The 27,736-nt window shown below is 34.8% G+C and overlaps 4 protein-coding genes across 7 annotated transcripts; 1 reads left to right on the plus strand and 3 right to left on the minus strand.

Annotated features, from left to right (window-relative positions):
• Positions 1–3,103: 3,103 nt before the first annotated feature.
• Positions 3,104–4,498, minus strand: LOC17887014 (F-box protein At3g44326). The gene is made up of 2 exons (XM_006290232.2): positions 3,327–4,498; positions 3,104–3,174 (listed from the first exon to the last, which is right to left on the minus strand). Exon 1 carries the CDS (start codon positions 4,458–4,460, stop codon positions 3,354–3,356), a length of 1,107 nt encoding a protein of 368 aa, XP_006290294.1. The 5' UTR covers positions 4,461–4,498; the 3' UTR covers positions 3,104–3,174; positions 3,327–3,353.
• Positions 4,499–12,242: 7,744 nt separating this feature from the next.
• LOC17886054 (nicalin-1) lies at positions 12,243–16,582 on the plus strand. The gene is made up of 14 exons (XM_006292615.2): positions 12,243–12,632; positions 12,776–12,936; positions 13,021–13,124; positions 13,437–13,503; positions 13,972–14,064; positions 14,141–14,305; positions 14,418–14,558; positions 14,637–14,714; positions 15,055–15,167; positions 15,288–15,348; positions 15,495–15,662; positions 15,766–15,867; positions 16,061–16,150; positions 16,245–16,582. The coding sequence occupies exons 1-14, from the start codon at positions 12,341–12,343 to the stop codon at positions 16,305–16,307; spliced, it is 1,698 nt and encodes a 565-aa protein (XP_006292677.1). The 5' UTR covers positions 12,243–12,340; the 3' UTR covers positions 16,308–16,582.
• A 163-nt stretch (positions 16,583–16,745) lies between these two features.
• Positions 16,746–25,883, minus strand: LOC17887430 (protein transport protein Sec24-like CEF). Of its 4 annotated transcripts, none has more exons than XM_006290466.2 (27): positions 25,809–25,883; positions 25,680–25,704; positions 24,557–25,570; positions 24,080–24,259; positions 23,896–23,970; positions 23,667–23,765; positions 23,459–23,570; positions 23,123–23,250; positions 22,628–22,747; positions 22,375–22,455; positions 22,007–22,084; positions 21,814–21,906; positions 21,473–21,527; positions 21,180–21,256; positions 20,913–20,984; positions 20,693–20,776; positions 20,227–20,346; positions 20,073–20,141; positions 19,775–19,852; positions 19,504–19,642; positions 19,236–19,400; positions 18,716–18,861; positions 18,443–18,622; positions 18,156–18,244; positions 18,038–18,069; positions 17,821–17,933; positions 16,746–17,096 (listed from the first exon to the last, which is right to left on the minus strand). In XM_006290466.2, the coding sequence occupies exons 3-26, from the start codon at positions 25,517–25,519 to the stop codon at positions 17,824–17,826; spliced, it is 3,345 nt and encodes a 1,114-aa protein (XP_006290528.1). In that variant the 5' UTR covers positions 25,520–25,570; positions 25,680–25,704; positions 25,809–25,883; the 3' UTR covers positions 16,746–17,096; positions 17,821–17,823. The 4 variants fall into 4 exon arrangements, with proteins under 4 accessions (XP_006290528.1, XP_023639096.1, XP_006290529.1 ...); XM_023783328.1 differs by having other exon boundaries at positions 16,746–17,152; XM_006290467.2 differs by lacking the exon at positions 16,746–17,096 and having other exon boundaries at positions 17,486–17,933.
• Positions 25,884–26,821: 938 nt separating this feature from the next.
• On the minus strand, positions 26,822–27,409 carry LOC17887010. The gene has a single exon (XM_006293012.1). It carries the CDS (start codon positions 27,407–27,409, stop codon positions 26,822–26,824), a length of 588 nt encoding a protein of 195 aa, XP_006293074.1.
• Positions 27,410–27,736: the final 327 nt, after the last annotated feature.

A 27,736-nucleotide genomic window follows, 5' to 3' on the forward strand; every position in this document is an offset into this window, starting at 1 on the left:
GGTTCTCAAGTAAAAAGGTTTACACAAGAACAACTTTGATAAAAGCTCTTTTTTGGTTTTGTAACCACACATATTGCGTTAATCTAGAGATGTGGGAGAAAAGAAAGAGAGATTTTAAGAAACCCTAAACCCTTTAAAAAGATCAGTCTCATCCTTTGTGTTGCTGTCGAGATCATCATCACATCGGGTTGCTCCGTAATCGCCGTTCATTCTAGAGAAGGTGGAGATCGTGTTGTTATTGTGTGTGTTGGGTCTACACAGTCACAAAGGTGTTGACTTTCCTCTGTAACAAGACCAATAAACCTCAAAGAACTTCTAAAGAACCCTTCACTGACTAATAGACTCACTCTGTAACTTCTAAGCTAGAAAGAAAAGGATACCAAAGTTTACGCTTTTACACTCTTCTCTCAATATCTCTCTGTTCTTGTTCTTCTTGTGTTACTCTCTCTCTCAAGCTTTAGTTTTTCCCTTTCTAGTGGAGAAACCTTTAGAGTTTTTCTAGTGTAAACGCCAAAAGCCAAGATTCAAACTTTAACTCCACGAAGACAGCTTGAATCACGTTTGCGTCCCTTTTTCTAGTGTCTGACCATGGTTAGTCTACACCAACCTTAGTTAGAATGCAATTAACTCCAACAATGCTTATCCTCTTATATGTTGCTTGAACATCAAGCTTTCAGTCTCTACAGTGTGAAATTTGTCGTTGTTGTTGTTATCGTTGATGTCTTGTACTCATGAAGAGGAGAAGCAACCTGGTTTCAAGTGGAGGATGGATTAGGTTTGAGATAAGGAGAGAAAGGAGAAGGAAATAGAGGAAACCAAGAGAGACGTGAGAAGAGGAGAGCAAGACGTACGTCATGGAGGTGGTAGATCTAATTTAGTCATGGTGTGGTGGTGGAGGAACAACGTCGGAGCAGATCAGAGTTGGAGAAGATTAGAAAAAAAAGAAGGAATTATATTAACTAAAAAAGAGGCAGAGCCGAGGTCATGTGTTGTGAGACTGATTCTTTGTCGAACCAAAAGGACTTAGGTCACGAGTATAAGACGTCTTTATAAAAACCATACAGTGAAGAATCCATAGCAATTGACATGACCTTAATCGGAGTTAAACTCCAGATGTTATGGACGTTTCTTTCTGGTCAAGTAACTACAGAACCTGGTCCAGTCTAGAGCCCTGGCAAGGGTTTTTGGCACCACCGTATTCTGATTGGGATGAAATTTTGTGGAGAGATTCATGGTACTACTGTCTAGATAATGAACGGTGGGATGGTTTTTCCAACGGTTAGTTCTTGATTTATGTTTATCTTTCCGAGACAGATATGAAAAGAGTAAATTGTAACAAATCGAATTTTTGGTTTGGCAATTGAAGTTTCAATGAGTGTTTGCTTTATTAGAGTTCACAAGAAAGACAAGCCCAAACCCAATGTAATGTCATGTAACTAGGGTTCCTAGCAAGATGAATTCCTTATATATACTAGTGTAATGAGACCTTAGAGTGTATCTTTGAGAGTTGTCTCAAAACAACTCTCCCTCTTCAATCTTATGAAATATCATCTTTGAATCATTGTGTTCTTGGTGACAAACTCAAGTTCTTTCCTTTTATATTTTAATTTTGTATTTGAATAAAGCTCTTCATGAGCTATCTAATATCTAAGTTTAATCAATCTTAATAAGCTCATTTGAGCATAAATCATCTTGCTTTGGATTTGTTCACATGCTTTACCAATTCTTTGATTTGGGAATGTTCCATCATTGCCACGGTGTTGGTTAACTTATCGCCATTAAATGGTTAACTAACACCGTTTCAGTATATGTTAATTTTGACTGATTTCATATAGTTTAGGTCGTGAATTTGTATTTTTGTGAGTTAAAGTTGCTATTTGTCCGGTATCGTAATTTATGTATAAAAATACCGCCATCAAATAGTTCGGGTCAATTTTCGCTATTTTCCTCCCACCAATTATATATACGTACATAAAGTATATATATATATTTTTTTTTCCAACCAAAAAATTTGGGTATTAAATGAGTAAAGAAAAATTAGATGAAGTAATTTTCATGTTTTTTTTTCTTTAAAATAATAAGAATTTTACAAAATTTATCTTATTGTACCTTAGTACCTTATTGAGTGCTTTTGTCAGTTTGTCACCAACGGTGTACATTGCAAACTGAAATATATTCCCCATCCGATCACCTTATCTGGATATGCATGTTAGATCGTAATCAATCTTGTTTTCTTGTATAATTGGATTTTCACCTTTGATTGGTCAACACGGTTCCCTTTGGTAAACTGAAGTGTGAATAGTGAATACTATCTAATTTGGTCATTGTGTCTAAATCGAAAAGTTTGAAGAGTCACCACTCACCACATTATATAACCAATTAATTTGTCTTTACCAGAAAAATCTCACGGGATAATGACAAGCTAACCAAAGGCAAATATTATAAAATTAAGAATATATGAATTATGAGACAAGACATGCAATTATTTGGCCGTCAAATTATGATAACATATAATAATAATTAAAAGTTACATGCTTATGGATTAGTTAACATATCCTCCGGCCTTAAATAAATAACTTTTTAGGTTTGTATATTTTTTAAATATGGATTTTTTTATAAATTTATAAAAACAAAATTTCTATTTTTATTGGCTTAACTATATATTATAATAATTTTTTTATCAATTAAAGTATGTTTAAATAGATATTAAATCATATTTTTATTTAAAATTTAACATTTTTATAAACCGTATACATTATTATAAAAGTTCATCTAGTCTATTATCGAGAGGTCGAATATCAGAGCAACATTATTGATAGTATTTTAGTCAAATCTAAGCTAAAATATGTGAAGAAAATGATATTTGTATTGGTGCTGGTGGTTGAGGATTCAGTTCTGGAGTGGTTTATGGAGTGTAATAAAGCAAATGAGTAGAGCCAACCAAAAATATATATATATATATCTATATTTAAGGCTAAAAAAAAGATTTTTTTAACTAAATTGGAAGAACAATTTTGTTTCTCTCCATAATATATATGTTCAAACTTCAAAGGACAAATCTTTTTAGAATTATACAAAAAAGATATAAAATTTATCGTTTATTCCACTTTGAATAAAGTAATTCCATTGGTTGCAGAATGATTTCAGAATACACAATAAAAATTAAAATATGATTTTAATGTTTCTCTCCATAATATATATGTTCAAACTTCAAAGGACAAATCTTTTTAGAATTATACAAAAAAGATCTAAAATTTATCGTTTATTCCACTTTGAATAAAGTAATTCCATTGGTTGCAGAATGATTTCAGAATACACAATATGATTTTAACAATAATGGTTACAGTATCTTACTATTTCATCAATTTATTCATAATGGCCATCATGTTTTTATGTATGAATAGATAAAAACACAAGAGGAAACCAAGAAAGAAGACGGCGATCCAACACGCCGCCGTCTCCATAGCGGCTTCCTTCTCCGGCCGCCACTTCATCTCCGACTTCGCCGTCTTCCTCTCCTTAAATTCTCTATACTTCTCCTTCCCTTCTTCTTCCCTTCCCACCCTAAACCGACGACGGTCCATTCCCATCGCCGATGCCAAAATGACCAAACTACCCTTTCCTCCTAAGTTCTTCCCCTCCGCGTCCTCCGCCACAAGGCTCACCTCCCTTATCTGCACCTCCGCCTTCTCCTCTCCCTTCCGACTAAACGCCGCCATAACCACCGTCACCGTGAACTCAACTTCCTCCGAGGGCTTTTTCTTGCCGCTTACCAAGAAAATATTAGAGAATCTTACGTGGATTTCTCCGGTCAGCCAGTGACGTTCCACCGAGACGGGTCTTCGGGTTGATACATCCGCCGCACGTTTACGGGTCGGGTCAATGAGTATCCAGCTCAATGAAAGATTCTCTTCTAACTCACTCTTCCACGTGTCATCTTCCCATTGTTCCACGACCGAAACCTTTGTCGAGACCATCTCTTTAGGTTCGACAAGATCAACACGCATAGGAGAACAGAGGAACCAACCAGAGACAGTCTCTGTCACATGAACTTTTGAGAAAATCACTTCATCTTTATAAAATATATCAACGGCTGAGATCAACTCAGTCGTATCAACAGACGGTGGGAGATTGATCACACCATCTTGTCCAAGAAACGGAAAAGAATCGGAGAAAAACGTCCGGTGACCGGCGGGGAACGTTGAGATGATGCTTTGGACACGTGCGTCTAACGTAGAAGGCCACGTGACTGAACACTGCTGCTTCCAGAGAGACTCTTCCGATGAGAAAGAGTGTAGGTTGGAGCAAGTGCAGCTCAAGGCGGCTAGTGAAGCACCGTCGAGACGGGTTAAGATGTTAGAACGTAACACATCGGAGGAGACGGCGTTGATCCCCGAGCTTTCAAGATATGATGATGGTTGCTCCATCATCGTCGACGAAGAAGAAGAAGAAAGAATCATGAGATATATGAAGATTGAGAGTATAATGTATAAGCTTTGAAATGCTCAAATATATGATAACATTTATATATTATAGATAGTTGTTCGTACTGTAGCAAAATTATATTGTATATTTTTTTTTGTTATTTCAACTATAATGGCACACTAGTTATATTATATCATTATTCAAGTACTGTAGGAGACGTGTTCACTTTCGTAGCAAATGCAGTATCACGTTTTTAAATTAAAAAACGTTAAGAAATATATACAGTCATACAGAAGCAATGATGTTGACCTTAAACTTAATTAAAGCTTCTAAATATAGCTTTAATTAAGGGATCGATCTTGTCGTCGGAAAGGAATCAATTAAATTAATCAAGATCTTTCATATATTCAAGAGATAATGTGTTTTTTACATTTGAATAAGATAAATGGCCTATGTTATTATTTCATTTTTGTCAACAAAACTCGATTAGATGCGTTAGAATCAGCCAATTTGTGGGACAATTGTATAAATGGCATATGTTAGTTAAGGTATTTTATCATTAGAGGGAGAGTTTATAGAAAAATCCCCAAAAAAAAAGAAATATACTTTTTATATTATTTATGTTTGCCATTTAAATTAAGAAATCATTTTATCTTCAAATCAACTAAGAAATAACAAAAAATTATATAATCTATATATATACACACACACACTTTGAAATATATATGATCAAATTGAATTAGTAAAAAGTAATTTTATAATTCTCTTTTACAAAATGATTTCACAGTTAAAGTAAATAAAAATCCCGCAGTTATTCAATAACAACTCCATTTTAGAAATTTTTGCGAAAGTTATGATTACAAATTTTTGTGAGGTTCTGACAATTGATTTATTTGATTTTAAATTTTATGCTAACTAAAGTTATTAGAAAATTGTTCACATCAAGATATATATACACATTTTTCTTTATTATTCAGAATTTAGTTACTCGTTATAAACTAATAATAGTTTAAAATTAAAACAACTAAATGGTATCCTTATAAGAGTGTTTAGGGTACCAACTTGCCTCCTAATAAAATGTATCAAACATGATATGTATATTCATTTTTAAAAAGATTTCAATATTAAAAGACATTTTTCAAAACTAGCTAATGTGAGAAAATTTAGCTACAATAAAATTTTGGTATATCTAATCAGTTTATTAAAAATTATATATTGACAGGTTTTAAATTCTCCTCTTTTAGTCAGACCCTCAATAACCCTACAATTATATCAAGCATAGGAAAATTAAATTATTATATTTTGATTGATTTGGATCCTTATCAGTTGTATGATTCGACTTGCATTATTATTTCTTTTACAATTGAAATGATGATTAGATTCAATTTTTAAATCATCAACATGCAGATTTTGTATGATTTCCACGTTTATATTTTTATTATTATTACAAGATATTGACCGGTGCCTTACACGAGATTAACATAAGTATATTAAAATAAGTATATTGATAAATAAATGCTATTGTCACATTCACATTATTAAATATATGTATTTGGCTCGTTTAGCTAGGATTAGGAAATAATTGTTATTAAGAGATCTTGGGTTTAGGATCTAAATATAGGCCTATTAGGTCACAACCATTATGCAGTGACGAGTATTTTTGGTGGAATTAACAAAGATTTAACTAAAGAAAAAGATCTTAGAGGTTGATTGGTTCATGTGCCAACATCTTTTATGAGATTCCTCCTAGAACTTATAGATTACTCTAACTCTTTAAGACCAACCTTTACCAAAACTGTCGACAATGATAAAATTATGGATTGGAATAAATAGCCTTGGCAAATCAGATATCTAAGCGGATTTCGGTTCTACCTATTCGGATTTCGGATAAATCAGTATAAGATCTATAGATCCTATTCGGTATTTACCAAAAAAAAATTAGTTCGGTAAGATAGTAACTGGCCGGGTTTAGAACGGTTTTCTACTCCAATACGAACTCCAAATTAACCCAAAACTTTTTCGGGTTATAATCGGTTTGGTTTATCTGAGTAAAAAAGTACTCAAATAACCGATTAAAACCCAAGATACCCGATTAAAATTAGAATTGCCTAAATAAATAACCAGAAATAACCGAGTAAACCATAAATTTAAACCATGATATTAAGTTTCACCATAACACAACCACGTATCATAACAATAAGTTCAATAATTTCACAACTAATTTTTATTTTAAAAGCTAGAACAAGTTCAAATAGCTGCCATCTAAGGCTTAGTGGGTCAAGACCTTATTAGACCATTAAGTTTAAACGGGTGTAAAACGATGGTCCATTTAACTTAAGTTACAAACCGAACCAGGACCGAAGTCTATTTTACCAAAGCCTCTAAGCCCATTCGGCATTTCTGTTTAACCCGAACCCTACCCGATACCGCTTTTATCGGTTCGGTTCTGGTATGGTTCTTCGGTACAAGATATTATGCCCAGGACTAGGAATAAAAATGCTCTGTGAAGAAGCAGCTAATTATACACTTATACATGAAGATACTCTACTAACAAAAAGTGACTAAAAGCCAGATAATACATTTGTGAAGGTTAAAGGAGATTCCAAACTACAAATGCACATCGATTCTGTGTAGTGCCTACTCTAACAAGATTTGAGATTTGGGAAATGGGTATTTATAACCTATAGATTTATCATTATCTGCCCAAATTAACTTTAAATTATGTTGTTGACTAATTCAACAAAATATCTCCTCTTTGATTGGGAAATGAGAAATGGAGATTGACATTGATTCTCTATCAATGCTTATTGTCGTTATCTCATCGAATATAACAATCTCATCCTCTCTTTTTTGGTCTAAGTCTCGAGATTGGTACAACATCTAGCTAGTATTCATTGAGTTACTGATTTTGTGTGTTTGCAAATCAAATAAAAAGAAAAAAGAAACTGTACTCTAGAACTGTCGCATTCTCCGATGTTGAAAGATTTAAAGTAAAAAAATCCAAAAGTCTTGCCTAGACATGGGCAAATAACCCAAACCGAATGGACCAAACTACGGGGGAGTTATTGGGAGAATGATTTTTAAAGATTTTTAGAGTTTAAGATTCCATTGTTATTGGTTTATAGATTCTTAGATTCCTCCCAATAACCCCCCCTACAAGTTTTGTTCGGGTTCAGATTAGGTTAGAGGGAAATAACTAAACTGTATCTTTGAATATCAGTTAGTAACCGAACTGATATCCATTTGGTTATCCTAACAAAACAAAACTCATATTAAAACTTTGGTTTGGTCGAGAAATGAAACTCCAGTCTTCTTGGCACTTGAGCTGTATGTAGCCACTGCAGTCGTTATGTGTTTTAGATAAAGGAATAAAAGTAAACTAAAAAAACATACCGATATCATATATATTTAGACCAAAATATTTTAAAAACTAACCAAATGGATATTAAATTTCTATATCCAAAATATCCAAAAGCGAATAGATATATCCGGAACCGAACCGAATATCTAAACGCAACAGAGTCAAACAGATCGATCTGCGCCCATTTGGACCATCCGTAACAGGCATATTTTTTTTTCTGGCCGGCTAAATCCGCAAACAAAATTGTTATGTCCAAGTCCGTCCCGTTAAACAACAAGTAAAAATGGGTTAATATTGTTAAGCAAAATACATATGAAAGCAAAATTAACATATATACCCATCACACAGCCCGTCACACGGGCTGTATAAATGGACATGTTTGAATCGCTATTACTAAAATATTAAAAATATCATTAATTTTATATTTTAAAACGAGTTAAAACTTTATTATACTAACTTTTAACAACATCATAAAACATGTCGAATCAAACTGATTTAATTAAGTTTGATATTATGCGATTTAAATAATTTACAAACAAATTTCAATATACAAATAGAGAAGCTTAAAAACAAAATCAAAATCAAAAGTTTTGCCCCACAGCATACTGTAGATTAAAATATAGTTGTTAAATCAAAACAGTTGTTAAATCAAAACATTACTCAAATTATAAAGGAGTAGCACAGACGAGACATCAAAACAACTTTCAAGGCTTCGTAGTGTAATGATTTATCCATTAGTAATATTTCCATGGTACACCTACTTTTTTTTTTTGGCTGATTTGACGACCTAAAATCAGTAGCTCAACAAATCAGTAGCTTTCATTGGAGGTATTTTAGGAGGCTAAGATACCCCATTTTTTTTTAAAAAATATCTTATATAAGAATTTTCTTTGGAAAAGTGGGGGTATCTTAGCCTCCTAAGATACTCCCAATGAAGATGCCCTAAGGGCAACATTATTGCAACATTATTTCAGTTTTAAGATGCCTGCAATAATGTTGGTCTAAGCTAAACACTAAATGATGCTTAAATTAGAAAAACAAAATATAACCAATCAATTAAAAGGGTTCCAAAGTCTCTCTTTTAAGCACTCCTCTTCGTTCTCTTTCTTCCATTTTAGTTATTTTTATTTTTTTAATACAATGAAAATCATGTAAGCACTTCCCATTGGAGGTGCTCTACCAGCTCTATTAGACTATGTCCAACCCAAGTATGTTAAGCTATTTCTTAGGAATAAAGTACCAAAAAATAAATCAGTAATCATAACTAGAGTAAGAAATGTCTCTTATCTAACAGTTTTTGTGTGTGTTTCTTATTGAAACGTGTTTAATTGTGATTGGCTTGAGTTTGGGAAAAAAAAGCTAAAAAAAACAAGTTTGTATTTCAAGTTTGTTTTTAACAAGTTTTTCAAAAATAATCTTAAGAACTTTAATTTAGAACTCTACCACTGGAGTCATATATTTATTTTCATTTTCAAAAAAATTTTAACTTCAAAACTTGTACTTTTTTTTATTACAATAATGCTAAGAAATTTGTTTACAATTTTAGCATTGGACATGCTCTTAGTTAGATATTCAATGAGTATCAAAGTAATTAAATAATAATTTAGTTTAGTTTAAATGAAGGTATGATACTCTATTAATTTTGGGCCTCCATTTGGTTACATACCCAATAAGTATCTCCATCTCTGTAATATTTGTTTCTTCAATTTCTTTGATTGTAAAAAAATTAAAATAGATTTTATTTATTTATAAAATAGAACCAATAATAATCTGACACTTAAGGGCTTCGAAGAGGTTGTCAAACGTATCTAGATTTTCCTATTAAAAATTAACTCTTTGATTTATTTTTAATTGTTTTAAATGTCAGATACACATCATCATATGTTCATGGAGCTGCTCTAACGTTATGTTGCATTCTCAGGTTTGATAACTAAGGCTATGAATGGAAATGCAGATAAAAGACAGTTCTACTGCATGAGTGGGAGAACTGCACATGTGTTTCCATTCACCTTTTTTATTTAATTATAAAGCAGTTCGATTTTTAAAATAATAAAATATTATTGAACTGCATGCAGTTCAAAAACACAAGGATCTGCCACCTACGGTAGTCCTTCACCTATTTGGGAGTGGTACAAGCATGTATCTGCTTTTTACTTTTTTTTTTCTTTGATTTTTCAACAGCTTTCTCTTTCTTTTTATTTTAAAAAATTTCAATTAAAATAAATGATCCGCAATTGTTCTGCAAAAAAAGCTTGATCTGCACTTGTTTCACTTGATCTGCACTTGTTTCACTTGATCTGCTTGAAATGCTTGATCCGCTTTGCCTAATCTGCTTTCTCCATTCGGAGCCTAAGAAAGAAGAAGAGAGAAAGGGGATTATTGTTTTTGATGACATAATTACTAATTAGAAAAGGAAGAAGAGAGGGTCACTTTATAACTAAACCATTTACCCAAGCAAAATCACAACACTCAAGCAAAAATCAGAAAATTAATTAACATGAGCAATAATGACAATAGCAATTTATGAAAATGAAGGTTTAAGGAGAAAATCTTTCTCATTTCCAATTAAAGAGTAGATATTTGTTGAATTATTCAACAACTTAATTTAAAAACTATGTTAGAGCATCTTTATCGGCATATGTCCATGGGTCTTATATCCTTAAAAAAACCAGGAAATAATAACACAGTAGCGTGTCAGGATGCATTCAGATCTTGCCCAAGACTCAAGTCTTACGGCCACGTGGCGTATCAGGAGTGGAAGTCATTTTTCTTCTCTCTATCTCTCCCTCTCTTTTATTATAATAACTAGGTTCGGATCCGCGCTACAGCGCGGACGAAGTAATTATATATATAAAATCTTTAACGAATTAAAATATGTTACATTTTAAATTTATTGCAGTACAGTCGATTACGGTGAATCATATATTTATATAATAAATTTAAATAAAATAATAAAAAAAAGCGAGTAAATAATCATATATTGAGTTTTGATGCAATTAAAAACACATTGAAAATTTAACAGCACAAAATAATATTTGTTTATAAATTATTCATTTTGACCATTTTTGTAGTAAAAGTAGGAATATACGTAAAAATTACATATTTACAATATATTTTTTGAAGGACCAACCCGTAACAGAATTCATTTCGTAAAAAATATTATTTATAAATCGTTTTATCATTATAATTGTGATTCTAACAAACTACTCGTGAACTATCTATAATTTACATAGTTTGATATATAATATATTTATCAATAAAAATTATGTCTCCAAAATTACATTTATGTCTTCAAAAAAATATTTTCAATATTTTAAATTCTAAAATTTTTACATATTTGAACCTTTTAATTATAATATTTTGAAACTTTTTGAAATTTTAAATATGCTCATGAAACAATGGTTTTAATATTGGTCAAACTTATAATGATTTTAAACCATTGTCCAAAATATTTAACCGAGTGTAGTTGAGTATTATATGTCCGTTTTGAAAAATTTAAATTGCATCATATGCAAAAAAAGTTAAATTTTTGTTAAATATTTATATTATATAGTATAATATCATAAATTAAAAATAAGATCAAATAAAAGTGAAAGAAGAATAATAATTTTTTTAATAGGTTATATTAAATTAATTAGAGAAATATTAGGAAATCCTATAATTAGTTATGGAAATAATACAATCCTAAAATTAGATATGGGAAGTATCCGATGTATGTATCCAAACCCAATTTAATATCCAATTTTGAAGTATCCAATTGTAAAAATTGGGTTAATTTTTTAATTTTGACCCGACCCATATTCTATTTTGTACTTCTCTTTTACTAATATAGAGATATAAATTCATTAGATATATCCCCACAAATATACGGATAAAGATGCTCCTAAGACAAATAATAATAAACTTATGGATTATAAGCCTATTTTCCTAATCTCAAATCCCATATATCAAATCCTAAATCCAGCCTGACTCAGCACGATTCGATGTGCGTTTGTGGTTTGCTTGGATAAAAACATCCAAACTCGTCTATTTGACCTTTAATCAAAACTTCAAAATTTCATTTTTTTTTTTGTCATCAACTTCGAAATTTCTTAAATAACTACTTCGAACATCCATTTCTCATTCAAACGAACTTCGTTTTTAACACCCTAATACACACCATTGTCTAGTCATCGCGACGACGGTTCCATCGTACCCAAAATACGATCATTCTCTTACGAAATATCGACCGAAAAAATGTCAAAATCAGCAAGTACTAACCATTGTTTGAGAGATGTTACTATGACCAAGAGTTAGAAACAATTCATGTGTTGTTGTGAGATCGTGCTTAGATCGTTTTCTCATAGAGCAATTGTATTTTCTTACATACTTCAAAAAAAAAAAAAAAAAAAAAAACAAGAAGTCAAATAAACAATAAACTAGTGGTGAAGACTACTAAAGACTCTCTCTAAAACTCATAACTAAAAAAAAAAAAAAAAAACTCAGCTTCGGATCAAATCCGAGATCTCTTCTTCTTGCACAAAACCCTAGATCCACACATCATCCACACCAACAATGGCGGATGAGAAGAAATCGAAGCAGAGACATCGAGTCATGGTATTCGAATCGATGTATCCCGTCGTTGCGCTTATGCTTATACTCGTCGCTTGTGTCGAGCTTTGCGATGCCGCTACTGTTGTTGATGTTTATCGTCTGATTCAGTACGATATCTCTGGTGTTCCTTTTGGTTCTCGTTTCTCTTCTCTTAATCATCATGCTGCTTCTCTTAGCTTCCAACGCGGCGCCGATCTATCTCGTTCTGTACTTATACTTCCTCTTCGCGAGCTTGATATTGGTTTCGTTCGAGGTATTGATTTGGTTTTCGTGGATTAGAGTAGCTCTAATCGGAGTTTGATTTGGTTTCTTGGATTAGAGTAGCTCAAATCGGAGTTTGATTTTGTTGAGTTCGAGTTTCTGGATTTGTAAGATTTTGGTACATAAATGTTGCAGATTACATTTCTCAGAAGCAGTCGCTTGGTGGATTGTTGATTTTGCTTCCTCAGACGTTTAGGCCAGGGAACATTGATGGTGGAAGTCAAAGCTCTGAAAATGATGGGTTTAGGAACTTGTTAGCTGAACTTGAGAAGTTACTTGTTCATGGAAACATACCTGTGAGTGTTTCGTTTTATGTGTGTTAGTTTAGTTGAACAGTAGCTTGCGTAGCTCTTATGGTAATCTACTGTTTACTCTTACAGTTTCCTGTATACTTCGCATTTGAGAATGAAGAGACTGATGCTATGTTGGCTGATGTAAAGAAGAATGATGCTCTTGGTCAGCAAGCTACTGCGACTACAGGCGGGTTAGTCAGTTAGTTGTTCAAAATTGAATTTTTAGTGAGATGTTGTGATATGCCTTCTAGTAAACAGTTCAATTACAATCTGAGTATAACAATGACAATGTGTGACTTCAAGATTGGGGAGGCTATGTTATAAATACTTGGTCGACTTGCACATTTTGTCTATATAGGTAGATGCTTAAGCTTTATTGAACTCTGCATCGATATTTAGTATGCTTATTCTGTCTACGATATTGTTCATTTCCATGGAATGTTTATTGATAAACTTTTATTTTAGTATGTATGTAAACTATCTCTCTCTGTTACTATTTTCAGATATAAGCTTGTTATCTCTGTATCAGAGCCCAGAAAAATTGCATCTCCTACCATCACAAACATTCAGGTAACACACTGAATTTAATTTAGCTCTTTTAATTTTATGACTAGCTTTGATATCTTAAAATGTAGCATAGCCTTCCCTGTAGTGTCTTCAATTATTAGCTGATTCAGTTTTGGGAACCTTGGCTGGCTGTATTTTAAGATGAGTATAGTTAACATGACAGCCTGTAGATACTTCAGTTGTTAAACTCTAATGGTCTGGTTTGTGGTTGTATGCATTACTGCATCATTTTTGCTTTCATCATCTCTATAGGAACAATTTTAAAGGCATCCAATTTTTAGCGACGAGAAATTTGGTGTACACTTCCCTCATATTTAGTATCATTGAACCTAGGTTTGACATTATTACTTATCTTATTTTTGATCTGCCTGCTCCTTGTAAGTTACTCATTGGATCTAGATGTGTACTTTCACGCCCTCTTTCTCTATCTCTCTTGTGCTGATAGCCTGAGAGGATTTGGTTTGTGTGTAGGGATGGCTTCCAGGATCAAGAGCAGATGGAGATTCCAACCAGCTTCCAACAATTGCTGTAGTTGCATCTTATGATACCTTTGGAGCAGCTCCGGTATGTAATATGAGTAGTGGATCATCTTACTATTGTTATAGTATCAAGTATGTACCTGAGTAACTTGTGTTTGTAGGCATTATCAGTTGGAAGTGACAGCAATGGAAGTGGGGTCGTGTCGCTTCTTGAAGTGGCTAGACTATTTTCCATTCTGTACTCAAATCCCAAGACAAGAGGAAGATACAATTTACTTTTTGCACTAACATCTGGTGGACCCTACAACTATGAAGGAACCCAAAAGGTAACTATACCTTACAATTTTGATTCTATTAAAATCGTATACTTCTGCATTTTACGTTTTGTGTATTTGCAAATTTGTTGGTATTCTTCATTAAGCATTTTATCTTCTGCAGTGGCTGAAGAGCCTTGATCAGAGGATGCGTGAGAGCATTGATTATGCCATTTGCTTGAACAGTGTTGGTTCTTGGGACAGCGAACTATTGATCCATGTGTCAAAGCCTCCAGATAACGCCTATATCAAACAAATTTTTGAGGTAAAAGAAATAGTGTATGGATTGTCGCGATGAGTAGCTATTATTATGGTTCATTGGTTAATGGATGCATATTTGCAGGGCTTCTCTAATGTGGGTCAAGACTTGGGTTTTCAAGTTGGTCTGAAGCACAAGAAGATTAATATCTCTAATTCACGAGTGAGTCGATACTCCACGTTTTGAACTGATGCAAATGTAGAGAGTACATTTTTTTGTTTCGCATGCTCTTTTCATCTTGATTGCGGAAATCGCAGGTGTCCAATTGATTTTTAGAACTTATAATGTTAAATTGTTCTTTATAATAACTTACCCTTTGCTCGTTGAACAAAAAAAACCTACCTTGTGCTTAGTTCATTGATTTCATTTCATTTCCATTAGTTATCTTCCCATGCAGTGGTTATTTGAGATGTTTGACTGTACTATTTTTTCTCTCTGTCAGTTGTTTTACTCTTCATTACAAAACCCTTGCTAACTGATTTTGTGCTGCTGAATTGTGTAGGTTGCTTGGGAGCATGAACAGTTTTCAAGGCTCAGAGTAACTGCTGCCACTTTATCCGAACTTTCAACACCACCCGAGTTACTGGAAAATTCTGGAAGTCTGTCTGACACAAGGTAGCACTTACAAAACTATTATCTGTTTTATGCGTTCTGACGACATATATCGGTGTATACTTTTCTGTTTATCCATCAAGAATTTTCACTATACTAAATATAACGATGAATTTTCTGCAGGCAATTGGTGAATGAAGATGCTATCATTAAGGGTGTCAAGTTGGTGGCCGAAAGCCTTGCGGTAAGACAACCACTAAACTCAAGTACTTACTTTCTGTTGTTTATTTGGATGGAAGAGAAAATGTCATCCAAGTTCATGAAACATTGCAATCTGTATTCTTGTTATTTATTCTAATAATTGACTTAAATATATATTGACTCTCGCAGAAGCATATCTATGGTCACCAAGGAAAAGACATTAAGATTTTTGCCGATGACAGTAGTTTGGCTGTAAATCCCTTCTATGTGAGATCATGGTTGGATTTATTGTCACAAACCCCTCGGGTGGCACCGTTTCTCTTAAAGAACGATCCATTAATCATGGCTCTGAAGAAGGTACTTTTTCTCACCATGTTATGTCATGGCTTTTCTCGACCACGTTCTACCTGGTGATTGTATATGATTTCTGGTGTTAACTATGTGTGGTACCTCTTGGCAGGAACTTGAGGATTATACAGCTGAAGTGAGTGTTCAACATGAATCTTTAGACGGAAGTTTCACCTTTTACGACTCAACAAAGGCTAGCCTTAACATATACCAGGTGCTTCCATCATAGTTGCTTTAATATCTAATAGGATTAGCTTTGGACTTCTAATGAATAGGGGTATAGGGCATCTCTCACTCTACTGGTCATAGTAATGCAAAAAACTCTCAATATCTAAAGCAAACCATATGATCAGAGGCTTTGCTCAAACGCATGTTCTTGAACCACAGTTTGATTTTTGTATTTGTAGGTGGCAAGTGTAACGTTCGACTTGCTCTTGCTTCTCGTGTTAGGATCATACTTGATAGTGCTTTTCAGTTTCCTCGTCATTACAACTCGGGTAATTATAACGAACTGGACAACTGGTTTGCCTAATACGGCTTGTTAACTATTTGAAAGCAAATTTAACGGAGGTTTGTTTAAAATGATGACAGGGTTTGGATGATTTAATAAGCTTATTTCGCCGGCCACCTTCCCGGAAAGTGAAAATGGCATGATTTTCTTTTCTTCATTTGCCGGTAACTTAATGTTCTTCTCATCCCTTTCTTAGTGATCCGCTCTCAGATTTGTTTCGTGAGTCGTTAGAATTCACATGAGAAGAAGCAGAAAGGAAAGATGAGTTTTTGGCCCCCTTCGACTTTTTTTTGTTTGGTTGTAATGCCTCTCTTTATCAGCGATTGGCTTCTTATTATTTTGCATGGTGGGCAAAGAAAATAAGATCTAACGTTGTAGTTTTTTCTTCTTTTGTTTAAAATTAGTCCTTTTCACTTACCTCCGTTACTAGTGCACGCACAGAAAAAAAAGCTAAAGCAGCTCACCATAATGATTGTGGTCTGTGGATACCAGAATTAACATTCTTAAGAATTTTCCAATATTTAAGGAAGTGGTTTAAAGATAAGAAATTCAGATTTCCTTGTAATACCACAAAACGAGGGTTGAAATGAATAGCGTAATGTTTATATTGAACAAGTTAATACAAATGTTGTTAAATTGAGCAAAGGGAGGTAGACAAAATAATGAGTTCTCAATATTGATTTACTCTTGGGTGGAGATATCTCCGAGATCATCTCTTGCACGAGGTGGTTGTCTCACCTTCATTGTTCGATCATCCTGTTCGCACAACCGACTTATCAGATGCCAACCCCAGAAAGTAAAAGATGGTGATCCCGCATTTGTCGGGCGACAAAACGGACAAGCTTTGTTGGACTGAGATTGAAGATGATGAGGCTGAGCTTTCGGAGTTCGAGAACTGGTACCACTACCAGCAACTCTCGTCAACAGGGATACTGAGTAAGTAGAAGGAGAAGAACAGTCGTATCATAAACCTTTAAACTGGCCAATTCTGCATGTATTTTATAATTCACTTTAAACCCACATTGAATACTCATACATCCCTCAATCCCGAAACCAAAGCATATTATATGGTTTCGTCTAAGCGCTATTCGAACCGGCGACCTCTAAGCTTTTGCCAGAGATCTTTACCAATTGAGCTATTAGCACTTGCTAATCTTTTCTTTTTTCATTTACCATATTTTAAATCGAAGAAGATTTGGGCTACTTACTAATATCTCCACTTTTATTATATAGGAAAAAATTCATTGGATAAACATATCACTTGTTTCCATCGATGAAGAAGAAGCTATTTCGAGTTGAAGCAACAGAAAAAATTGGAAAATAGCAGACAACACAATGTGGTATAATAGATCCGGAAAAGACTGTCGTAAATATTGGAAAAACTATTCTCTCAAGTAGCACTACAAAAAATACTTATATAAAACAAAAGAAAAGGCAGAAAAAATCTAGCTCTCCACCTCACTCTGTTCTCTGTTCTCTTTCTATCTTCCATTGAATATTAGAACTTCTCAAGCACACAAGAACTTGAAGAATAATTATAAAGTTTCCAGCCGAAAGTATGTACAAAGGAAGAAGATTGTCTTTTCCTTTTTTCTTTTGTTCTTCTATAAATCTAAGATTTCAAAGACGCGAAACAGAGGAGGAGACTAGAGAGACCTGTCAGTTCAGTTTGTGTTGGATTTGGCGGTGAACTGAAACGAGAAAATCAACGTACGACGGTCCGCCTGATCCCCTGTCCTCTACCATATACGATTGGAACAACATATTTCCTGAGAGAACCAAGAAGAGAGCAGAGAATGATTAATAATCTGCTATCCGAAAAATGTGGAAGGGTCATTAAATTTATAAGTTAGCTATGCTAAGAGTAACTCACCTGCTGGATCTCCTTTCTTGCACAATTTGATGCTGCAGAGAGAGAAAGAGAGAGAACAGATGGTTAGAACGGTAATCACTCCAAGAGTAAGAACAAGATAGTGAGACTTTTTTGGTACCGTAAGTAAGAACTTCTTTGTCTCCTTATTTCATTCACCACATCATTGAACTTCTTTGATAGCTGATTATCATACTCCTGCAGCACATACTGTGAAGACAAAAAACAGCGTATCATGTGTTAAGCAGGTTTCACTAACTTTAGAAAAGTGTTTCATCTTTCGTGTTCTTAATAATAAGATAAGTAAAAATATGTTGAAACAATCATTGTGGAGCGTGCAGGACCAACAATTAGGCAACAGTCAGATCCTACAGCATATAGGATGTGCTAAGATGATGATTAGTTTACCTGACTTGGAAGGTCAGCAGCTGAAGAAACATCAAAGAGCTTCTTTAGGATATCTGAATTTACTGATTCCCCAATATATACCAAACCATCTTCACCGTTCTCAAGGAAAAATACTCCCTCATCGCTAAGGTGTTCACTTTGTAATGGGATTGGAGACGGAACCACATTTTCTTCATTATCCTAATAGATTACAGAACAATCATCAAAAATTTTGAAATAGAGTGGATTAAGTAAGGAATAAACAATACCTGAGCTAAAAGTTTAGCTCCATACCTGTGCATCAAGGTCATGTATAGCAATCATCCTTGGATAAACTAGGGGGATGGCCAAAGGAGTAGACAATGAAGACACATGGTTTATCCAATATGACCGGTCATCAATTCTACCGTCCGTTCGTAACCCCACACCTTTGGTTAAGGCTGAAAAGGATAAAAAGTCAGATCATAAGTCGCATTGGAAAAATGACAAAACAAGATACAAAGCAAGAATAGTATCCGTACGGAACAGAGGATTAAATACATCCTTATGGAATGTAATAAAATAAACAACGTAATTAACATTTAAGTATCAAGCATGTGACAATGACTCAAAAGCCACATGAAAAGCAGCAGAGTTGGCTTGGCAGAAAGGGAGCACACATCTTTTATATTTGTATAATTAATATCCCAAATAACTCTAAGGCAAGAATGAGCTTTTGATTGCATATAAAGTTTCTTTGCATATAAGGGGCAAACCAATCTAGAAGTGGTGTAAATTTTTTGTTTCAAACAGATTGCAAGTGATAAGGAAATACCAAGAGTATATAGTGGCAAAAGCTTGAGTGCTTCAGGAAGAATAAGTTGTCCGGTTGATGTAACTGTAGCGCAGAATTTACGATAGGAATGTAGTACGGTGATGCAACTATTAATTGCTTGCTCCTTTACCAACGGAAGTGCCTTAGAAGGAATATCATTAGCCGCTACATAAAAAAAAACAACATATGTAAATTATATCTTACCCTGAATGGGTTTTTTTGGTGCTAACATTACTACATGGCTAAGAGCCAAAATAAAGACACCTACCTTGTTTCAGCATACAAGCAAATTGAGAATCTAGGTCAGCTGAGCGGAACAAGTTACTGAGCATGTTTGTACAAGGGAGTGATAAGTTAAGAACCCTAATTCTTCTTTCTCCAGATATGGTGGTATACAGAAGGGCACACTGAAAATCAAAGAAAAAACATAAAAAAGCATAAACACTTTATAAAATGAGACAATCTACCAACATTTCAGCAAAGTAAGGTCTTGCCAAATCTATTTCGAATGGGCTAATTGACATGAGTACAAAGTAAACCTGAAAACCGCATTCAGCTCCATCTTGTAGTTTGTCATCATGCTTTAATGTCACCATGACAGCTTTGTCGCAGTCAATCTGCATGGCACTCAAGGCTCGTCAGAAAAATAAATAAATTTATACCAACGAACTTCTCCATCTTGCATAGTATTATACTTTTAGGTAACAAAGCAGCATAAAATATTCCGTAGTCCAAAGCACAAAAGAGAAATAATCATTTTTTTGAATTGACACAATAAACTGATACACATAATGCTTCAGAACAACTCATCGTAAATTTGAAGGAAGAAGCACCCACCGCAGGTAGATCAATGTCAGTTGGTATGCGCTTACAGAAGTTTCCTGAGTAGTCTTGCACTTGGATACCCTACAGTAATCAACAAGAGTGGTATTCATCAATATACCGTCAAGCTCAATTTTGCCACAGACAGAACTCTCTGACAAAACATTACCTGACTGCACCTGACTCGCATGACAGCCTCAAAACCTTGGGGCCTCGTGATATTCCATCTAAGATCGTTGTATAACTTTGGGGGGTCTGTAAGAGCTGAGAAAGGGTAATAGCAATAAACCTGGAAAATTATAATGGAAAGTTAAAATCAAAACTATGAGCTCAAAGTCAATAAAAGATCCCCAGGAAGACTATCCAGCAAAAAGAAATTTCACAGGAAATTTAAGAAAGGGTGATGCACATGTCACGGCAATACAGTAGGCACATGCTTCCTTTGTTTGGTTGAGACAATAGACAGATACTTCCATGCGAAAAAATAACAAATAGTATAGAGAGGAGATCCACTGTGGTAACAACTATTCTAATTGAACTATGCAAGTCATATATCACTAATGAAAACAAATGCACGCCATTTTCAACCAAAAGAATATGTAATATCCTGAAAGGATAAAGAAATTTGAATCTACCTGTCCTCCAGTTGTTCTTGGGATGTCAGAAATTGAAGCCATGTCGACATACGCTTGAGTTGTGATAAACAAATCTACACAGACCTGAGACATGTCTGGATGCATTAGAGAGGGTAAAATATTGCAACAACTAAGAGAGAGGAAAGTGCAGTAGATGATTGATATGCAGATGGAAACACTATTGGTTAATTTTTTGCCACATAGATCCATTTTGGTATACCTGATATTCAGCAAATTCAATAGCCATGGTCCTTAAAGTTTTGTCTGCAGGTTGTAGTAACTTATGGGCCTCCTGAAATCATATTAAAGAGAATTTACTATCAGTAATGGCACATAGCAATCTCAGGAACAGATGCCGTTCAAGTTTCTAAACAAAACAAGCCAGCAAAAGAAACCAAGGAAATGCATTTAAAAAACTATTACTTCAAGACCTCTAACGCATAGATCAGAATGCACTATAAGAAACAAAAAATAAATGCATCTGTACCTTTTCACCTGCAGAGGCATTAGCTCTCCCATCAGCCTCTCTAGAAGAAAGTGCTCCAATGCCAACAGAAGGCAGAACTATGGAGGACAAGTAAGAAGTAATCATATCATTTAAGTTATACAGGTACCAAACAGTAGGACAAGCAAGAAGAAGAATGAACTGGTACTAAAAAAAGATACAATATCATCAAGGTGCATAGATATATTTCAGGTAATTCAAGATATATAGATTCGTTCCAAGTGATTGGACACAAAAGCATTAGTCTGATGGCCTAAATTGAATAAGTAGCAGACCTGATTGAAACACCATGAGCTTTCCTCCAGTGCTCTTCATAGCTAAGAATGCGGCCTAGGAGGAAAAAGATTATAGATACGTTAGACAATGGCATAAAGGAGAGATATAGACCTAATCCATCATTTTGCCAAAGGAAAATCGTGATTACACTAAAACAGATCCAAAGAGTGTCTTCACTTTGCTACAGCCCCATTGGCCAATTTACCCAACAAACCAACTTCACTTCCTTTATTATCTTCCCGATGATTAATCAATACTAATTAGTCGACACGTAAAATTCAAGATACTATCTAACCGCATCCGATATATACTTAAGCATTTACATTTGGCAATCACATACCTTAACTGCTGCACCAAAAGCAGATTCAGGACTCTTACTTTCCTGAAACATTGTTGGAATACTTTCCAGCAAAATCTCCAGGTGTTGACGACACTGAATTCCAGTAGAATAACAGAGAATAAGTAAGAAATTTAGGAATTGAGACTATAAATAATATAAGCAGGGAGCCGCCGGAACAATGACAAGAGCTTACCTCAGATAGCTGAACAACGACATCTGTCTCTAAAGGTGTATACACGTCTTGAACATCAGGAACAATGAGCATCAACGGCTGCATGGAAACAGAACAAAAAATTGACATGGGAGTCGGCAAAACCTTATCCTAACAAGAAAAGGAGCACACATTCTGGAAAGCGAAAGCAGCAGAGAAGTGGCATTCAAGTGCAGTATAAATTTATTCAGCCAAGTATCAAAAAATAATTATTTACCGCAAGATAACATCTTCACATCTATGATAGTGATACTAAAGGATGAAAGGTCTTCTCAGAAAAAGATAACCCCATTGAACCTTTTAAATAGTTTAACAAAAGAAACAAGGAAAAAAATAACATAACAAATCACCTGCTGCAGTGCACGCTTCAAGTTATAAAAGTGAATTGTTGAGTCATATGTGGCAATTCCAACAAATGTCCTAGGGCCTTCCTGCAAAATGCATACAAGACTTTCTTAAAATAATGACAAAATAAAACATATCTATTTAGAATCATTACTCTAGTTAATATAGCCTAGCCTAATTTTCCAACTCAGCCGTTTAAATAGAAAAAAAGGAAATTTAAATTCCATGTCTATTATTAGAAAGGGCGAGAAAAATTACAGGAAGGTCAGAGAGAACTTGCTGGATTGCACTGCAAGCAGCTGCAGTTGCACCTGTTTGAATCGCATTCATTGAGACATCAATGAGGAAGAAATATACTGCTGGCATTGGTTCTCGTATCTGTAAAAAAGACACTGATATTTATCTCCACCTGGTTTCAATGAACCAAATTTGCATAGCCAAGACAATATAATCAACATAACTCTCATTCCAGCATAGAAAACTCAATCTCTTAGCTCAAACGCAAAACTTAAGTTATAAAGGGAATTTTTTAATCTGTGATCAATATTAGTAAGAGGTATCGCAATAATAGAGAAACACATAATTTTCTGCCTTAGTAGAAGTTCCCATCTTCTGAAAACATATGAATACATTACTGACTACTTCGTAAAAAAAATTTGGTCTTCTCTGAGAGCTGATAAAAGAAAACTGACATCTTATAACGACATCACAGAAATTTTGGCATAAAATTATTAGAAACGTTCACAAACTCACCATGTATTCTTTTGAAGCAACAAAGTCAACAGTTCCCCTACACAGCTCTGGCCTTTCATCAGCATCCCTACGTCTACCATCAGGACCCAGATTACTCACGTAGTCACGAGGAGTCTCATCAGTGTATCCTGTAAAAGACAGTTGATGAGAAAACTGATCACAATAACATTCCACATTATCGAAGTCCTAAAGTGGTTACAATGATAACAATTCAAAGGTGTCCAAATTCTAGGTGAATTCCAAATTTACATAATATTTCTTTCAATTCTTAAGTTGGTACTTGCTATTGCACCAGATATAGCAGTAACTCAATATCTATGGCTTTTATATACTAACCACACAAGTTACATATGAACTTCCTTCCTTGGTCAATGAATTTCATGAAAGGATTCATGTAGCCCTTACAACGTGAACATCTAACAGGGCCACTCTCACCAAAGTCCACAACCTGCTCAATAATACAACGTCAACATTATTTTTTACCATAATTCTTAGGAAACTTAAGTGGTCAGAAAAGGTAGTATGTTAAAGAGTTTAGTGTTACTTGAATAGGCTCTTCAGATGGATGAGAAAGCGCCATTGGTTGGACTATTAACGCCAGTTGCATACCAGATGTAGATAGAAGATCAACAGTGCATGGGATCTATGGATACAGGGAAGCAAGGTATCAATATACAAGGTATTCAAGGTATATCCAAGGTCTGGGGACACAGTAAATCAATACTTCAAACACAAATAATTACATTTGGCTTAAGATATTTCGCTTTACAAACCTGATTGATTGTGCATCGCATGTAACGCGGGCTGCAATTTCCAGTGTCTCTAGTGATATAATCAACAGTAGTTGGCTTCAACAAGAAATATAAAAAAATAAGGAGATTCAGGGGAAATACATAGCAGTTTTTCACTCACTTAAAATTAAACATTAATTTCAAAAATTAGAATTAAATGACATACTGGTGGAGGATTAGCCTGATTCTGCACGCGAGTTTCATACACGATCGGACTGGAGCTTGAACCTGGCCTTGGTATCTGAGTGATATCAATCTTCGCGGGGCTAGAAACAGTGGTCATTGACTGATTTGGCATTGGACCCATGCCATACATTGAACCAGGAGTGCCAGGAGCAGAAGGTACCTACCAATTTTCAAAGTTGTAAAGCCATCATAATGTGTCACACAAAGGAAATACATCAGTTGTGAAATAGAAGAATCGCACAAACCTAAAGATTCTACATTTATTGTCCCCTATTCTACTACTAGGCAGAAGAATCCATATCTTAAAATTGTTCCCTTCTGGAAAGATCCACAAGTCACATCAAGAATAGGTTTACCTTTGATCTCTATAAAGGCATTGCATATTTCACCAATTCATAAGTCGACTGGACACTTACTGCTAGACAAGAACATATATCATGAACTTCAGTGGATATACCTGCTGTGGTGGTGCTCCATAAGGAAAGCCTCCTTGCATGGGTGGTCTGCCATAAGGGGGCCCAGGAAAAGTTGTTGGCGGAGGCAGTGAATGAGCAGGAGGTGAAGATAAAGGTGAATTTCCTGAAAAAGGACCTGCACTAGGAGGCTGTCCATAGGGTGGCGGTGGAGCCATCATAGGACCACCTGGGAACTGTGATCCTCTAGGATATGCCCCCGGACCCATCATTGGAGGAGGAGGCCCATTACTCAACGGACCGCCAGGCATGCCCGAGGGAGGAGGGCCATTACTTAACTGACCACCAGGCATGCCAGAAGGAGGAGGGCCATTATTCAAAGGACCGCCAGGCATGCCAGAGGGAGGAGGCATGGACATGCGAGGTCCCATAGGTGGAGGTGAACCAAAACCAATCGGGCGAGCTCCTGACGGAGGAGCTGCAGCTACACTTCCTGGTGGACCTGAAGCTGGGAAACCACCAGGCTGCTGAAATGGCGAACCACCACCAGGCTGTGGAAATGACGACCCACCACCAGTCAATGGACCAGTCGATGGTCTAGAGCCAAACGGTGGCTGATTAGAGGGTGGAGCAGCGGGTCTTCCACCTGGAAAATTTGATGGAAACCCACCAGGTTGAGATACTTGAGGAGGTCCACCTGGTCTAGCCATTGCAGCAGGAGGAGGACCAGGTCTAGCCATTGGAGAAGGCCTTGGTTGTTGTTGAACCCCATAAGAAGGTGCTGACTGAGGAAATGGTTGTGCTCCTTGTGGAGACTGACCAAAAGGTGGTGATGGTCTAGGACCAGAACCAGGCATAGGAGGAGGTGGCCGGTTAATGTTCAAATTCTGCAAATTATTAGCTAAAGAATTGGGGTTTCCTTGTGAACCAGGAACGAAATTAGGAGGAGGACCAGAGTTTTGCGGATTGTTAGGTCTCTGTGCTCCTGGAGGCACTGGAGCAGCCATACTTGATTTAACCAAACAGATCAATTTCACGTACGTTTACGGATTACAAATCTACGAAAACCAAAATCATCATCATCATCATCATCATCAACAATGCAACAAAAACAACATCAAAAATTCGAAATCGATACGCGATCAAAAAGATCAGAAATCGGATTACCTTGTAAACACGAGAACCCTCGGATCTGTGACAATGAGAAGAGAAATGGATCAGATCTGGAGAATTCGGATTGAAACGATTAGGGTTTAAGGGAGATCAAGAGAGACAAATGCAACAAAGATCACGAACCTGAGAGAGATCACAGAGTATGAGAGTATCGGTGAGTGAGAGAGGAAGAAGAAGAAGAAGAAGCTATGAGGATCGCTTCGAAGCTTATAGCGTTTTAATTGAAAACGAGTAACGGGTGCGTCATATCGAACCCGAGGCAGCCTTGATACAGATCCGGTTTGAATTGAACCGGACGATCACTAGCTTTTATTAGTTAATTTTAGTCCGGTTTGCGTTATTTTGGTTCGGTTTAAGCTGGGTTATCTTTTTGGTACATATATGAAAAGGAAAGAATCATATAAAGGGTAGGTATGACATTGTCTATCCAATTAGAATTTAACATATCATCTCTATTTTTGTATTTAACTCCAAATTTATTTTTATCATAGTTAATATAGATTATTAGTCTGTAAAATTACAATAATTATTCTTGAAAAATATGAATTAAGACAATTTTACAAAAATCAAATTAGTCTTTTTATTTTATAAATTTAATAGTTTTGGAATTGAAATTTTAATATTTAGATGAAACAAAATTTGACAGTAAATTAAAAACTATAGATAAATCCACTTTACCCATGAAACATGATATACATAATTTAAAATTTATGATTATGATTAATTTATTATTATTATCCTGAAAATTATGCCATATTTAGAAATTGAGAAATTAAAATAAAAGTTTGTTATTTTAATGACATGTTATTTTTTTATGACATATACATATGACATTTTTATGGCAGAGTATACAGATTTGGCTATTTTTATTAATTTATTTTTTGAAACCTATATTTGTAATGATAATTTAATGTAAATGTATACTTTTAATGAAATTTATTTAAAAGTGTACTCCATAATACTATTAAGAGATACCATATACCACATGTAATTGTCTGCTTTTTAAATGTAATTTTTTTTTAATCTCTATATACACAATAACAAGATAGACATTAACCAGAAGTTCTAAGATCATACTAATGATTGTGTAATAACACAAAACATATTGTTAATTTGAATGGAATCTTGAAATTGTTCTACAACAAATCCGCTACACTCATCACAAACGTAATATGATTATACACAGCTACGTTAGCCGCAAAAACTAAGGACCTTGTATCATCTGGATCAACAGACAAAATCATATTGCAGTAATCAGCAGCATCACGTGCGAGACTAAGTTCGTCATCCATGTCATCGACATTACCTTTAGCCATTGACAACTCTGCCTTTTGTAATCCCTCAAGAACAGAATCTTTATAATTCTCCATACAACTCTTGAAACATGGCTTCTTTGGAGAACCAATGAGAAACTGTGTATGTTTTGCCTTCTCCATGGCAAGATTAAGAGCAGCCTTAGCCAATTCCAATGCAGTTGATGTGGAGGCTGTGCGATGATCTAAGGTTAGAGACTTGATGCATGCTTCTTCTAGGGACGAAATTGATGCGGTGCCTTTACAAGCTTTTGATATGAGTAATGATGGATATGGACATGTTTTTGGTTTTGTTGATAAAGTGGTAGCAATGTTTGGTTTTGCATTGGTAGTTGATGACCATTGTGAGATGAGAAGAAAGGTTACAATATAGATTGATATGTATGGATGAGAAGAGTAAAAACAAGCCATTGTGTGTATATGTTGAATAAAGTTTTTTCTTTGGTTATAGGCTTTGTACATATATTAAGTTTTGATGTTGTCAATGGTTTAAATTGTTCGCTATTCATTTCCACAAATTTCAAACATGAAATATATTTATAGGTTTGGAATGAGCGATGGAGGATAAAAAGAATCAATTCAAATTTTTTGATTTGCCATTTTTGGTAAAATCTTATGGATTTGCCGTTTTTCATGTTACCAAAGTGTGATTAAATCTACGTTTTATTCGTTATGCTTGGGTTTAGTCGGTTGTATTTGTCTTCAGGGTTTAGTGTTTACTGCAAAATATGTTTTTTT

Source organism: Capsella rubella, unplaced genomic scaffold (assembly GCF_000375325.1).
Source record: "Capsella rubella cultivar Monte Gargano unplaced genomic scaffold, Caprub1_0 scaffold_5, whole genome shotgun sequence".
Taxonomy (NCBI): Eukaryota; Viridiplantae; Streptophyta; class Magnoliopsida; order Brassicales; family Brassicaceae; genus Capsella; species Capsella rubella.

Coding starts and splice junctions, on each gene's coding strand:
- LOC17887430 (XM_006290466.2), bottom strand. CDS start 25,519: ATGGCTGCTCCAGTGCCTCCAGGAGCACAGAGACCTAACAATCCGCAA. Junction 23,971..24,079: donor ATCAGGCTAATCCTCCACCA/GTATGTCATTTA, acceptor TTCTTGTTGAAG/CCAACTACTGTTGATTATAT. Junction 22,085..22,374: donor TGAAGCGTGCACTGCAGCAG/GTGATTTGTTAT, acceptor GTTTCCATGCAG/CCGTTGATGCTCATTGTTCC.
- LOC17887010 (XM_006293012.1), bottom strand. CDS start 27,409: ATGGCTTGTTTTTACTCTTCTCATCCATACATATCAATCTATATTGTA.
- LOC17886054 (XM_006292615.2), top strand. CDS start 12,341: ATGGCGGATGAGAAGAAATCGAAGCAGAGACATCGAGTCATGGTATTC. Junction 12,633..12,775: donor TGATATTGGTTTCGTTCGAG/GTATTGATTTGG, acceptor TAAATGTTGCAG/ATTACATTTCTCAGAAGCAG. Junction 14,065..14,140: donor ATACCTTTGGAGCAGCTCCG/GTATGTAATATG, acceptor TTGTGTTTGTAG/GCATTATCAGTTGGAAGTGA.
- LOC17887014 (XM_006290232.2), bottom strand. CDS start 4,460: ATGATTCTTTCTTCTTCTTCTTCGTCGACGATGATGGAGCAACCATCA.